The following is a 13,393-nucleotide window of genomic DNA, read 5'->3' on the forward strand; positions in this document are numbered from 1 at the left end:
AAATGATTTGGCAGCATGAAGCTCATTTGCCCCCCAAAACTCCATAAAATAGCCACATCGTTTTTTAAGCTGCAGTTTTCAAAGCGTGTGAAAAAAGTAGCGGCTTACAGTCCGGAAATAACGGTATATGTCTGTGCTCTATCATTTTAATTTTCGGATCCTGCGCCTACCTTTCACCAAACAGAAACAACAAAAGGCTTGGACCCTTTGCTAGTCAGTTAACTTGAGGAGAACTAGCTCCTAGGTTTGCTGCCATAGGCTGATGGTTATTCCATAAATCACTCTCATTCCTCCCAGTCTTCCTATCCGGTCTGCACCCATAGTATGTCCCTTCATCAGTGCGTGATAGTAACCTCATATCATTTCCTGAGTCCTCTGTTTCGCTCCATTCGCAGGTTCCCAGGGGTCGAGGTTTGATCTAATACCAAGCGTCCCCCCCCGTTGTTATTTCTTTAATGAACATAAACGCAATTAACATATAATTTCATCTTTACCATATAACCGTGAGCGCTACTAGCATTAGTAGCGATAGATCATGCGAGTCCGTCCCTCCCAGCTCTCATACCCCACGGTCTAAATCCTTGAAGAGTGTGGTCCAGATCTGTTCCACACACCAAGTGTCAACTGACAACTGCATTTTAATTCAGTGCCATTTAAATAAAACCTGACCTGATTTGTTTTTACTAATTTGGCAAAATCCCAAACTGCCCAACCTGCATATGCAAGATTGGGCTATACCCTGGCTTTAGTGAGGTGAAGTCTGTTTATACAAACCATGCTGTTGTTTTAGGTTCATGTAGTGGAAAAAAACACAGTAATATTCTATTAAATAAAGCCAACTGCTTTATGACCATGGAACATATGTTATCTCTGAATGCAATCAACCTACACCATTCCGTCTGCAAATGGGATCGGAATGCTTCTCATCCCCCGAATCTTGTTGCGGTCCAGCAGACTACACGTCCACGTGCAGAATCTGTTTATCCAGTTTAGTTTGTTCTCATGACAGAAGGTGCCTGGAGGCATTTCTTTCCTCCACAGTACCATTAATCTTTGCTCACCCTCCGCTCATGTGTGATGGTGGCGGCATCCTAACTGCTATCCCTGCTGCTGAAGCTTGCAAGATTTTCCTATAGCTCTGGAATCTTTTGGAACAGTGAATTTGTCAACCTTTTTTTCCCAAACATATGCATGCAACTTCACATCAATGTCTGTTCACATTTTATGCCACTTGTTAATTTCAGGTCAAAGGCTGTCAATGGTGTGACTTGAACAGAATGGGCACTACTTGTATACTGTACAGTACCCTAAATATGTATGGTTGTGCCAGCAAATGCAATGCAGTGTCCATCTGATAAGAATCAAGATTTTTTTCAGCTGTAATTGATCCAGGTTTTCTTTTGACTTCTTTTGAAAGGACCCCCATGTGGATCCACAGCAGGGAAGAGGGTCACAGCCAATGAGCTCAGCTATGCTACCGCGGCGGAGTTCCCTCATGCATTCGAAAGGAGGAGGGATACATGGCAATGGGGCTAAGCTGGGTAAGTGACACTAAGGACCTTTGCTGCATGTGGTCGTACAAACAGCGCTGTCACTGAGCTGGCTGTGGCGGGTGGCAGCGTAGTGGGGGAGCTGCCAAGGGGTCTGAAGCTGAGCTACAGAGCGTGTCCCTCTGCATTCCCAGCTTCAACATTTTGAAGGGTCTCTAAGCGCAAGGACTGGGCTGTCCTGATGGCCTACAAGTCTCGTTCTGCTCCGCGGACAGAGATAAACTGCAGCAAAGGGTGAAGCATACAAGTGGGAACATGTAGCACTCCAATAAGGAAACAATAGTATGACAAAGCAGTACCAAAAACTGCTTGCGCTGTCCTTGAAATTCATAGTGTTTTCTTTTGTCTCCAATTCAATCACTATAAATTATGAAGGAATTCACAAGAAAGCATGCAATTGTAGCTTGCTGGGCCATAATTCATTAGCCAATATAGATATAGATATAGATATAGATATAGATATAGATATAGATATAGATATAGATATAGATATAGATATAGATATAGATATAGATATAGATATAGATATAGATACAGATATGCAAAGAGAAAAATGTTGTGTATGTTAAATGATGAACACAGTGACTAGGATATAAAATCATGTTGGCTGGAGGTCATTTTTCCTCGTGACTTTAACTTGCGCTATTACCAATATTTTTTTACACAAATTTCACACAGGGGACTGGAGGTCTCTGTGTGTTCTCCCTGTGTCTACATGGGCTCCCTCCAGGCTCTCTGGTTTCCTCCCACAGTCCAAAAACTTGCAGCAGGTTCATTGGAGATCCTAAATCAGCCAGACGTGTGAATGAGGAAGTGAACAGTTGTATGCCTCTGAAATACGTGTGAGTCAGAGAGAATGGCTTTGTCTCTATATGTGGTCCTGTGATCGACTGGGTGAACCTTGCCTCTTGCCTAATGACAGTGGGACACACACACTCAAACACACACAAATAGAAAAAAAGTCACCCGTTCAAATTTCCATCCACAACACAGCAAAGCTTGAGGGAATTATCCCTAAAGCCAGAGAGAAAGAGCACAACAAAACAAAATCCTCTAAACATGTTGTCTTTAACTGCAGGGCATTGGACTGGAGGATGGATTTGATTTTACTTTTTTTTCAAAATCTTCAAAATGCATTTTTTTAAGGTCTAATTGTCTGGTCATTCACAGAGCAACTTCTCACTGAAGTTACACAGGCTGTCGCACAGAGAGGCTACAAGGAAGAAGAGTTACGACCAATTTTAGAGGCATTGTTCCATTTGTACCCGTGACAGGATAAGAAATGGTTTTACTCAAAAAAACAAAAAAGGTGGTTATTCTCATGCCATGTTTTTTATGCTTGCTGTCATTACTGTGGAGCGGAGCCAGAGAACCCTGGGGGTGTTACAGGGTGTATCATTTAATGTCTGAAGAATGCTTACACCATGGCAAACCATTTTAAAACCAGCAAAACTGTTTGTGCTACAGTTGATATATAACAAACCCTTTTTGAAGAGTATAGAGTTTATTCTCGAGGTATGACAGCTCAAACTGAAAGGCGCAGACCAGCTGAATTGGACTTTCTGAAATTTTGTGTATTATGATAATACGGTAAGATGTTATCTGTAGCACCTTGACCACGAGGAACTGGACTGAAATGGGGACAAAATAAAATTTTAACTTTACAAAGAGTTAACATAACCAGCAACGCATACAATTTTATATTTGTTATATAGAGAGTTTGATGTGCCTAAAAATAGTCATTTGCATCATGTTTGTGAATAACATGAGGACTCAAGCTCAAAACATCAGGTAGGCGGCTGCCTTGGAATAAACTGTTTGAGTATGAAATACCACATATAGAGACATACAACTGTTAACTTCGTCATATAAAGGCATACAGCCACTCACTCTCTCATTCATTCGTCATATAGAGACATATAAGCATTCACTCTCTCATTAGTACAGTAGAACCTTGGCTTAAAAATTTCATTTGTTCTTTGACTTTGTTTGCAATCAGAAAGAAAGGAATTAAGGATGACCTTAATTATTAGTGGTTCCGGTGTTCTTGTTCCTCTTGCCAGCACTTGTACATTGCGTTTCCTTCATGAAAACAGCAAAGTAAGTAAAGCCTTCTAGCATAGAATGATAATAATAATTTATTAAGCCCTTGTGGGAAATTCCTCCTCCCGCATTTAACCAATCATCAATGCATCAGAAGCAGTTGGCTGCCATCTAGCACTGTCTTGCACAACAACACACAAGAAGGAGGAGCCATGGAATCGAACTAGGAATGTTGGGTTGTTGTTGTTGGGTGTTGCAGAAAATCACTCTATCCTGTGCGCCACATGGGAGCCTCGCTAATGCAAACGCTATCTCCAGCAACCTGTCTTTCATGACCCCAAACTAACAATAAATTTTCTACTTCTTCTAAGACTTGAGAAATATGCTTCATTTTTGTAATTGCCCATTTAGCCATATCTGCAATCTTTAGTACATCTTTATTCTTTGTTCAACACTTAGCCATGCAATAGTGCTTGGCGAGATCTGTAACACCAATGCCACTCTCCCGTCACACTTTTTTTCATTTTTCATTTCGGCTGTAATTCTTAACTCCTTCTTAACACCGCTAGCGCTAGCATATTTAACCTTTTTGGGAGCCGTGATAAAGAGTTACTTACTGAAAAAAAGCACCAAAAAGCGTTTCTAACAGGGGAACACAACGATGAACAACGCAGAAAGCATGTGACTTTGTTTGTTTGTGTTTGTGCACCGAGGCTTCTTTGCAGGTCATTTCAAAATTTGATCGAAAACTGTTTGTAGGCCGATTATTTCGTAATTAGGGGCGTTCGTAGCAGTGGTTCCATTGTATCTCATATAGACTACTTCAAAATACTTCATTCAAAAGTGGAGGCTCCTGTCATATTGCTATCTACTCGGGGCGAGATAAAACACTTGAATGTTTGAAAGTTTTCCATTTGAAAAACACTTGATGTGTCTGAAGTGACATTTTGTTGTTGTACATGCAAAAAAAATCATTTTTGAGTGTCGGGCCATGTGCCTTTTTATCTTCACAGTGACTTATCCATTTAACTGTGACATATCGAGCCAGCTAATTCAAGTAGATGCCATTTACAATATTAGAAGGTGACAAATGCTCCTAAAACACAAAATGCTCTGATCTCAGAAAACTTAAGTTCAGATGTAAAAAAAAAAAGAACACTATTGAAGTCTCATATAACAAATTAAGCTGTTTACTCTCCACTTGGATACAGTGGTGAGTAAGAAAACAGAGAAAACTGTAGAGGAGAGGAAGGAGGGGGGAGTGGAAAAGGAGAATTAAAGAAAATAATGTTCAAGGGAAAAGAGAGAGGGAGAGCGAGACTTTCTACTGGATGAAAGCTCTCTCCCATCTTCATGAGCAAAATCATTTCTTGAACCTTTTTTAGATGAAAAAATATATCTTTTGTTGACAATTTGACTTAGGGGATCAACATTCAGTAGAGCAAGGAGTCATGGTTTTTATTGATTTTAGAGTTTTATCTTAACCTTGACAATTTTGTATCGTCAGTAACTATCGGCCTACTAACTTGCATAGTCACTCTAATTCATTTTCTACAAATTAGTTAATAATGTCTTATTATGTATTAGCATATCCATAGTGTAACCATGCTTATTGACTGTAGCAGAATATCAGCTGACATTCAGTATGGATGGGCCATTCTCTTTTTAAAAATGCATAAGGAATTCAGTCTATTTATAAAAAACAAAAATCAAAAGAGAAATTTAATTATCTTCATAATCTGCTGTATACCCATGAATGGAAGAAGCATATGTTTACTGTACATGAGCATGCATCGGCCTATGATACATATACTGATTCATATTTATATAAACATTTAACTTCCATACTTGCGATTTATAATGAAGAGCAAGAATGTTCATGAAAAAATATTTTCTGTCATAATTCAATCAATTGACTGTGTTAATAAATACATTATCAACATGCATACAGGTGCGCAATGAATAAATTAATGTGTTTCTTATACAAACTGGAGCTGATCAGCAAGCAATTTATGCAGCCACTTCCTGATTTGCCTTCTCTCAGTCTCTGATTAGCTAACGTTCTTTTGGCAGAGGACGCCGGACGCTGCACAGGAAACTGATTCTGCTTTGTCACCGTTGCGTCTTTATCTTAAAAAAAAAAAGAAAAAAAAAAGGCTGCTCGAGACAAAAGGCCGCCGGCTGCGCAGGAAAGACGTGCTCCAGAGGCACGTTAAAAGCACAAGAGGACGCGGCCGATCCGAGCTTCAGAAAGCCGGTAAAAATGACTCGGAATGCAAAATGACACAAATGAGTGACCGAGGCTATGATTTTTCAGTTGCTTCAAAACCCACTTGGCAGGCTGCAGTTTCCCACAGTTCCCCTTCACAGCCCATCAGTCAGGCTGGTGAGGAGAGGGTGGGGGGGGGCTGACTGTCAGGGGTCACTGCTACGCTGCACACGGAGAGAATATGAAGCAGCTGCTTGGGACGGCGGAGCCTGACGTGTAATCAAATGCGTTTGCGTTCCTGAACCTCACTGAGAATTCAAACGGCATTGTTTTAAATCAGCTTGAGATCTCTGAATGACTCGCTGGCTGATGGGGGCAATTCCCAGTTAGCGCTTCCCGCCTCACAGCGAGGAAGTCTCGAGCTGAATTCCGACTGGGGGGGCTTTCTGTACGGGGTCCCCTTGTTCTCCCAGTTCAGGTTCTCCGGTTCCCTCCCACAGTCCAAAATAATGCAGCGAGGACTCATAAAAAAGACGATGATCGTTGTATGCCCTGCAATCGACTGGCCGGGCAAACTCTGACGGCCCAGTCACAGCCGATGAAATCCACTCCTTTCCCATCGGCGGATTCTTATCAATACACACTTTGCAGGAAAAACAGGTCAAGACCACACACTTTAGGATGATTTACACAAACCCGACATTCCCATGAGTAAGACGCTTGACGAGGCGGTGAGAAAACACTGCTCAGTCACTCTTAAGCCTTATGCCTCGACCGGTTGGGGCAGAGATAGATAGATGGGGGACGTCAAATTCCATCCTCATCCATCCATCTCTAAATCTGTTTGATTGCAGGAAGAGGGAAATCCAGATAGATCATTTACACCAAACATGTGGACACAATAGAAAAAACAACCCTGCCCCGGTTCCTCTTTCGTTCAAGTGTGAGTGTGTGTGTGTGTGTGTGTGTCTGTGGTGTGGGGGGGGGGGGGGCGACTTGTTCACATGCTCCATTCAGTTGAGCAAACCATGCCATTGTCAGAGCTTGTTACTTCTACTAGGTCTGCTGTGCTGCAAATAAACACCAGACCTAACACGCAAAAAAGTTAAGATCTGGTTTCAAAATCCATCCCCGACACACACACACACACACACACACACAGACCAACTCTGCGGTGGTAGTTAATCCTCCGCCTGCCAAAAAGATGACAATAAAACAGCCTTAATCGCCGGTCTGATCTCTAATAGCGCCTTATTATAGAATCACAACGTTTCCTTCCCTTTACTGCGCAGGCGCGTTGCACTTGTTCGTGCGCAATTACGCATCCAGCCAAGAAAGCGCTCTCTTCCTTTCATGGATTTTATTTTTTTTCTTCGCGGACTTCTAATTCTTATAGGGAAGCTTTATGTATTTTTTTGTTTTATTTTATTTGTACTTTTTCTGTCAAGAAAAGTTGATGTTTCCCGCCCTGCCGGGTGTTTTGACACCCCGGATTGTTTTATTTATTTATCTGTCGGCATTGCGAATACGATTAAATTAACCGTGTGCGTTTTGGGAACGAAAATGATGATTATCTTTTTTTGGTGAACGTGTTTTGTCGTCCAGTCGGAAGCCGGTCGGAAGTCTCTTCCGTGCGTAGTGGTTGTGCCATCAGATGATGTTTTGTTTTTTTTTCCCTTGCCGCGCATCTGGCCAGATCTAACCAACTTGATATAATTGTTTTTTGTTTGTTTCGTTTTTTGCAGGAAAAAAATCAAGAGAGGGGGAAAAGCGAGGTTCTTACCCACGCACTCGTTGGCCTCCCTGGCTGTGGCGCGCTGCCACGGCCGGTCGTAGTGGAAAGGCTTGCACCTGTCGCACTCCGGTCCCGCCGTGTTGTGTTTGCACTCGCAAACCAGCCCCCCGTCGCGGTCCTTAACGCACTTGGACGCGTGGCCGTTGCACTTGCACCGCCCGCCCACCTGCAGGTCCGACACGGCGTAGAAGTACGAGTCGCGGGCCAACTCCGAGTCGTCCTCGTTCTCGTCCCCGAACGTGTGCAGGCGGCTGAAGATCACCTTCACGTCGGTGGCCGTCACCCAGTCCTGCAGCACCGGCGAGTTGTCGAAGTCGTGCGCGGACGGGCGGCCGTCCAGCGTGCTGAAAGCGATCAGGCCGCCCGTCAGCGGATGCATGTCGGTGTGGGAGTCGGTGCAGATGGCCTCCTGCTCGTTCTGCTTGTTGATCACCGCTTTGTTCTGCCGGTTGTACATCTTCTTGCACTGCGTGGAGTAGAACTGGAATGGCACCCACGACTTGCCGTAGTCCATGGACTTGAGGATGGCCATGGACTCGGGTCTGGGCGAGCAGAACTGCAGGCTCACGTAGGTCACCTCGAACTTCTTGCCCAGAGACAAGGTGAGGGTGACGTTCTGCGGGAACTGGACGTAGTTCTCCGACTGCCAGCAGGTGAGGTTGTGCGGGTTGTTCAAGTCCGTGAGGTACGCGGCGGGGTGGCTCTTCTTGGGGTCCCCGGCGTCGCAGGAGTGGCAGTCCCGCGACCGCTCCTCGCCCTTTTCGCTCACCACGCAGTACCTTGCGGTCGGCGCGCCGCAGGTGCTGGAGACTCGCACGTCCTTGCCGAAGGCGGAATTGACGAAATCTGGGATGCATCTCCGCGGGTTGCCGTTTTCGTCGTAGCACGGGTCCGGAGGGGAGGACTGGGCGGCGAACATGCTCAGGCCGTACCCTCCCAGGACCCCCCCGGTCAGCGCGCAAACTGTCACCAGGGCGAACCAGACCCCCGAGAGCCTTCGCATTGTAGTCAGCGCACCGCGGCACTACACTGGAACCCCAATCCCCCCCCCCCCCCAAAAAAAAAATCGAATTAATAATCGATCATCACAAACTACATTCCAAATCAATTATTTTCAAATGTTCTTACCAGCCAAACGAACTCCCTCCGAGTGAGCTGCCCACTTCCAGGTGAAGTCTCCAAAAACTAAATCTTGAAACTCGTCTTGCCCGCCGCAAAACTACAACTACAATTCACTTTTTTTCCCAAGATTATATGAAATAATTAAAAACACGCTCGAAATATGGCAACTTCCCCGCCTGCCTCCGTCTGTCCACTCGGTCTCACCTCTGCCCACCTCTATATCTGCCCGTCCCATTCCCTTTCTGGAATATTAAGGGGGGAAAAAGAGGGAGTCCAGTCACTCGCAAAAGGAGCCTGAGTGTGGTAGATACAACAGCGACATCTTTCGGTAAATTGACTGTATTACATGTTGTAATAGCGCTTTGCCTCATTGAGGCTGAAAAAGTGCTGCATGTTGAGGACGCTTAATGATACAGCTCAATTTTCTTTTCTCAGAAGTCACCACAGCCAATTATTTGCCTCCTTCTAAGCCTCTCCTCTTTATTCTCTTTTCTCACTAATATTCTGTCATCTTTCCCCACCATCCATAAATCTCTCTGGTCTTCCTCCAGTCCTCCCACCTGGCAGTTCCAACCTCAGCATCCTTCCTCACAGATCTTCCCCATCCCTCCTCTGCATGTGTCCAGACCACCTCAACCAGTGTTTATCTCCAAAACACTTTTTGATTATCTAATTCCAGATCCTAATCATCCCCTCACTCCCAAAGAGAACCTCAGCATCTTCATCATTGCTTAATAAAGCTCAATGAGTTATTGAACAAATAGAAATTAAATTAAATTAAATTAAATTGAATTAAATTAAATTAAATTAAATTAAATTAAATTAAATTAAATTAAATTAAATTAAATTAAATTAAATTAAATTAAATTAAATTAGTAACAACTCAAAAAAATAAATACATGAAACATCATACATAATTAATACATAAATAGGAGCAGACTTTAAATAAACTTAATCTATTTCAACTCAATGAGTGATAGAGGATCTACATTGTGCATTTTGGTTTTGGTTTGTTTGTTTCTTTGCATGTGTAAGTGTGCCTGTTTGTGCACTTGCTTGTGTGTGTGTGCATGTGCGTGTGTGGGAGGCCCCTTCTTGTGGCATTTACCTTTACAAGAAAGCAGTTACAATTATTTTTAATAAGTCTTTCAAGATCTTTGCTTAAAAGCATCTGCCCAGTTAAATTGCTTATTGGAATTGTTGATAAATGATATACTTGCTTGTGGGGTATGATACACAAGTATTCTTTGTTTGTTTGTGTTTTTTGTCATAGGTGATGTCCTTTTTCGAGGTTTTTCAAGGTTTCAACCTTTTTCAGACCTGGTATTCGAAAATCTGCTTTATTTACCTTTTTCGTTATTTTCAGTCAAATGTAGATTTTGAGCTTTTATTTTTTGATTTTGCAATGTTTTATGTTTGCCCTTACACCAAGTTCCCACTTTCCCTGGGGCTTAGAGCAAAGCACATTTATTAAAAATAACACATAAATCCATTTTGTAAATATTAGATACTTCTTTTCTATGGTTAGCTTCCCTGTAAATTGCTAGAAGATCACAGGCACCATTTTGAAAGTTCTATTGTTTGAGGGTAAAGCAAGTTTAACACAACCAGCTGCCACTCTGAGACCAATAGGACAACTTAGAAATTGGTTTGCTGGTTTGAACACACTGATGCAATGATGAACTCTATGTGCAAGACAGTATTTGATTGAATATTAATCATGATTAAGAATGCACACAGCTAACCTGATCTTTGGGCTCACTATCATCTTTGAACAATGCAAATAGAGTGAGTATGCGCAAAATCTTCTTGTCGTGGAAATCGGACTTGAATTTCTTCAGAAGAAATTCAAGTCATGTCTCAAGGGTCTGAACCGTGTTTCAAAAGAAGTGCCTGATGATTAAATTACAGATGTCAGAAATGCAAAAACATATCTGAGTTAGATATCTTAGCATAAATATCATATTAAATCAGGAGATGCTTTGTAAAACGAATAGTAAATGTAATTGCTATGTATTTAAATGCTTGTATAATGCTTTTACATGAGGCAGTGTTTTAATATAATTAAACAAATCAGTTCATGAGAAATCAAAATGAATTGTTATGATCATTGTACTAATACTTGTATGTTTTTTATTCATATTTTTTGGCAATCATTTATCAATTTCTTGTAAATATTTTACATCCTTGACCCTCCGCTCATTTTCCTACGGCAAGACTTGAATTTCTTCAGAAGAAAGTTGCCACAACGAGAAGATTTTGACAAAATTTTATCATGACCTGGATGGCTGGGAACCCTCACAGACATTTCATGTTATAAAATATATAGGAATTCATGGACAAGGTCCCACTGAGGACACCTTACAGATGGTACAAAAAGGAATCGAGAAAGCTGCAGGACAGATGACTGAAAAGTGAGGCAGACAATGCAATAGTTCAGGTTCCAAGGAGATATTAGAAAAGAATTGAATTCACTCAAACAGACTCTTTTGTGAGCTACAAGTCATGAAATTTGAATATCACTGGGTGGCACTGTTTCATGAAGGTGAATAGCAAGCATTAGCATATTTAATGTGAATGAGCATATAGCTTTTTCTTTTGAATATGCAGGAGTTTGTTATATCTTACCTTCGATTTTTGAAACATGTATTTAGTTTATAGGATTTTTTTTGTGACTTGATAAATTTTTATATACATATATATATATATATATATATATATATATATATATATATATATAGTGTTGTACATATATATGTATATATAGTGTTGGTTTTGTCTCTAATGGGTCAAAGCGGGTTCACCTTTTGTTCCTGTTCACCCACACTCACACACACCGACGGTGGCAGACTGTTGTGGGCAACTGGGGTTTCAGTGTTTAACCTCTAAAGTAGATACTGGAAGAACAAGGATTTGAATCGTCAACTCCTCAGATTGGAGCCACATCCGCCCCATCAGTCATTCCTCTGCTATAAATAAGAAACAATAAAGGGCAATTTTGACTCAACTATAGTCTTGAACTCTTGTATCCAAAACTTCCTTCTGCACTATAAAAGCTCACACAATGCTCGGTGCCAGGCTGTGTGCAGACAGATAGCACGAGTGGGTCACATTATTATAGATATATCCTGAAAGCATTTGCTGGAGGATGTATCAGCTCGTTTTTGAGCGGTCTCAATGGAGAACTGTGTTTCAAAGTAAGGGCCTGATGATTAAATTATAGATGTCTGAAATGCAAATACTTATCTTAATTAGATATCTTCGCATAAAGATCATATTAAATAAAATGGATAGTAATGTAACTCCTATATATTTAAATGCTGGTAAAATGCTTTTACTTGAGGCAGTGTTTCAGCATAATTAAAGTGACCGATCAGTTCATTAGATATTGAAATGAATTGTTATGATCATCGTACCAATACTTGTATGGTTTTTTAATCTTATTTTTGGCAATAACGTATTAATTTCTTGTAGATATTTTACATCTTTCTCCCTCCACTCATTTTCCCATTACATAGGCCATGAACGACATCCAATAATTTATGATGGAAAATTTCAAAACTAAGGGGCATGGAAGAAAGAGAGGACAGGAAAAGGGGGCAAGAAGAAGAGGAAGGGAAACAGTTGACCATGTTGTAAATAATCAGATGAGCGTGATGGAAGAGCTCTGAGTGCTGCCTGTCTTTAAAAACTCAAAAAACCTCTTTATCTCCCTAAGGTTATAGACAGTAAATCTTCATTTCAGCTGTTCCCTTCAGGGGTAACCACGGTGAATCATCTGTTTCCATCTAACCATCTCCTCTGCATTCTATTCTCTCACACCAACCAACTTCATGTCCTCTTACATCCGTAAACCTCCTATCTTGTCTTCCTCCAGGCCTCCTGACTGGCAGTTCCAGCCTCAGCATCCCTCCTCTGTGCATGTCCAAACCATTTCAATCTGATCTTTCCTTCAAACCTCTAACATGTGCTGTTCCTTGAATGGACAAATTCCCGATTTCCCATCTTTACCCCCAAAGGGAACCTCAACATCTTCATCTTTGCTAGCTCCAGCTCTGCCTCCCGTCTCTTGTTCATTGCTTCTGCCTCTAAAGCAGACAACATCTCCAGTCTCACCACCATCTCCAAACTTTTCCTTTCATTCTGGCTGCTCCTTTGTGACACAAATACCTGACACTTTCCTCCAGCTATTCCAACCTACTTGTATGCATTTCGATGCCTCTTTTTTCCAATCTCCATTGCTCTGAACTGTTGAACCTAGGTGTCTAAAATCCTCCACTGTCTTGATCTCCACTCACTGTAGGCTCACTGTTACCCTTGGGTTCATCTCATTTACACACATATTTTCTGAATTGCTGTATCTAACCTTTATTCCTCTTTGCCAGAGCATACCTCCACCTCTCCAGATGTTCCTCCACCTGCTCCCCACTCTTACTACACATCACAATTTCATCTGCAAACATAGTAGCCCATGAGTATTCCTGTCTAATGTGATCCGTCAGTCTATCTGTCTCCATTGCAAACAAGAAGGGGATCAAAGCAGATTCTTGATGTAGTCCCGCATCCACCTTGAACTCCTCTGTCACACTTTCCGCACACCTCACCACTGTCTCACAGCTCACATACATGTCCTGCACCACTCTTAACATACTTCCTTGCCACTCCAGACTTCCT

At 41.9% G+C, this 13,393-nt stretch overlaps 1 protein-coding gene across 1 annotated transcript in view; it reads right to left on the reverse strand.

The window, feature by feature from the left end:
* ntn1b (netrin 1b) overlaps positions 1 to 8,913 on the reverse strand; it is a 42,708-nt gene extending 33,795 nt beyond the window's left edge. Inside the window, exons 1-2 of the mRNA XM_086170405.1 lie at positions 8,726 to 8,913; positions 7,586 to 8,626 (exon numbers count right to left, since the gene is read on the reverse strand). Coding sequence (XP_086026531.1) covers positions 7,586 to 8,600 — 1,015 coding nt within the window. The 5' untranslated portion in view covers positions 8,601 to 8,626; positions 8,726 to 8,913. The remainder of the gene's footprint in view (positions 1 to 7,585; positions 8,627 to 8,725) is intronic.
* Between the last annotated feature and the right edge of the window lie 4,480 nt (positions 8,914 to 13,393).

The sequence above is a fragment of the Fistularia commersonii genome, chromosome 23 (genome assembly GCF_037954325.1).
Source record: "Fistularia commersonii isolate RoL2024-O1a breed Wild chromosome 23, RoL_Fcom_v1.0, whole genome shotgun sequence".
NCBI classification, from domain to species: domain Eukaryota; kingdom Metazoa; phylum Chordata; class Actinopteri; order Syngnathiformes; family Fistulariidae; genus Fistularia; species Fistularia commersonii.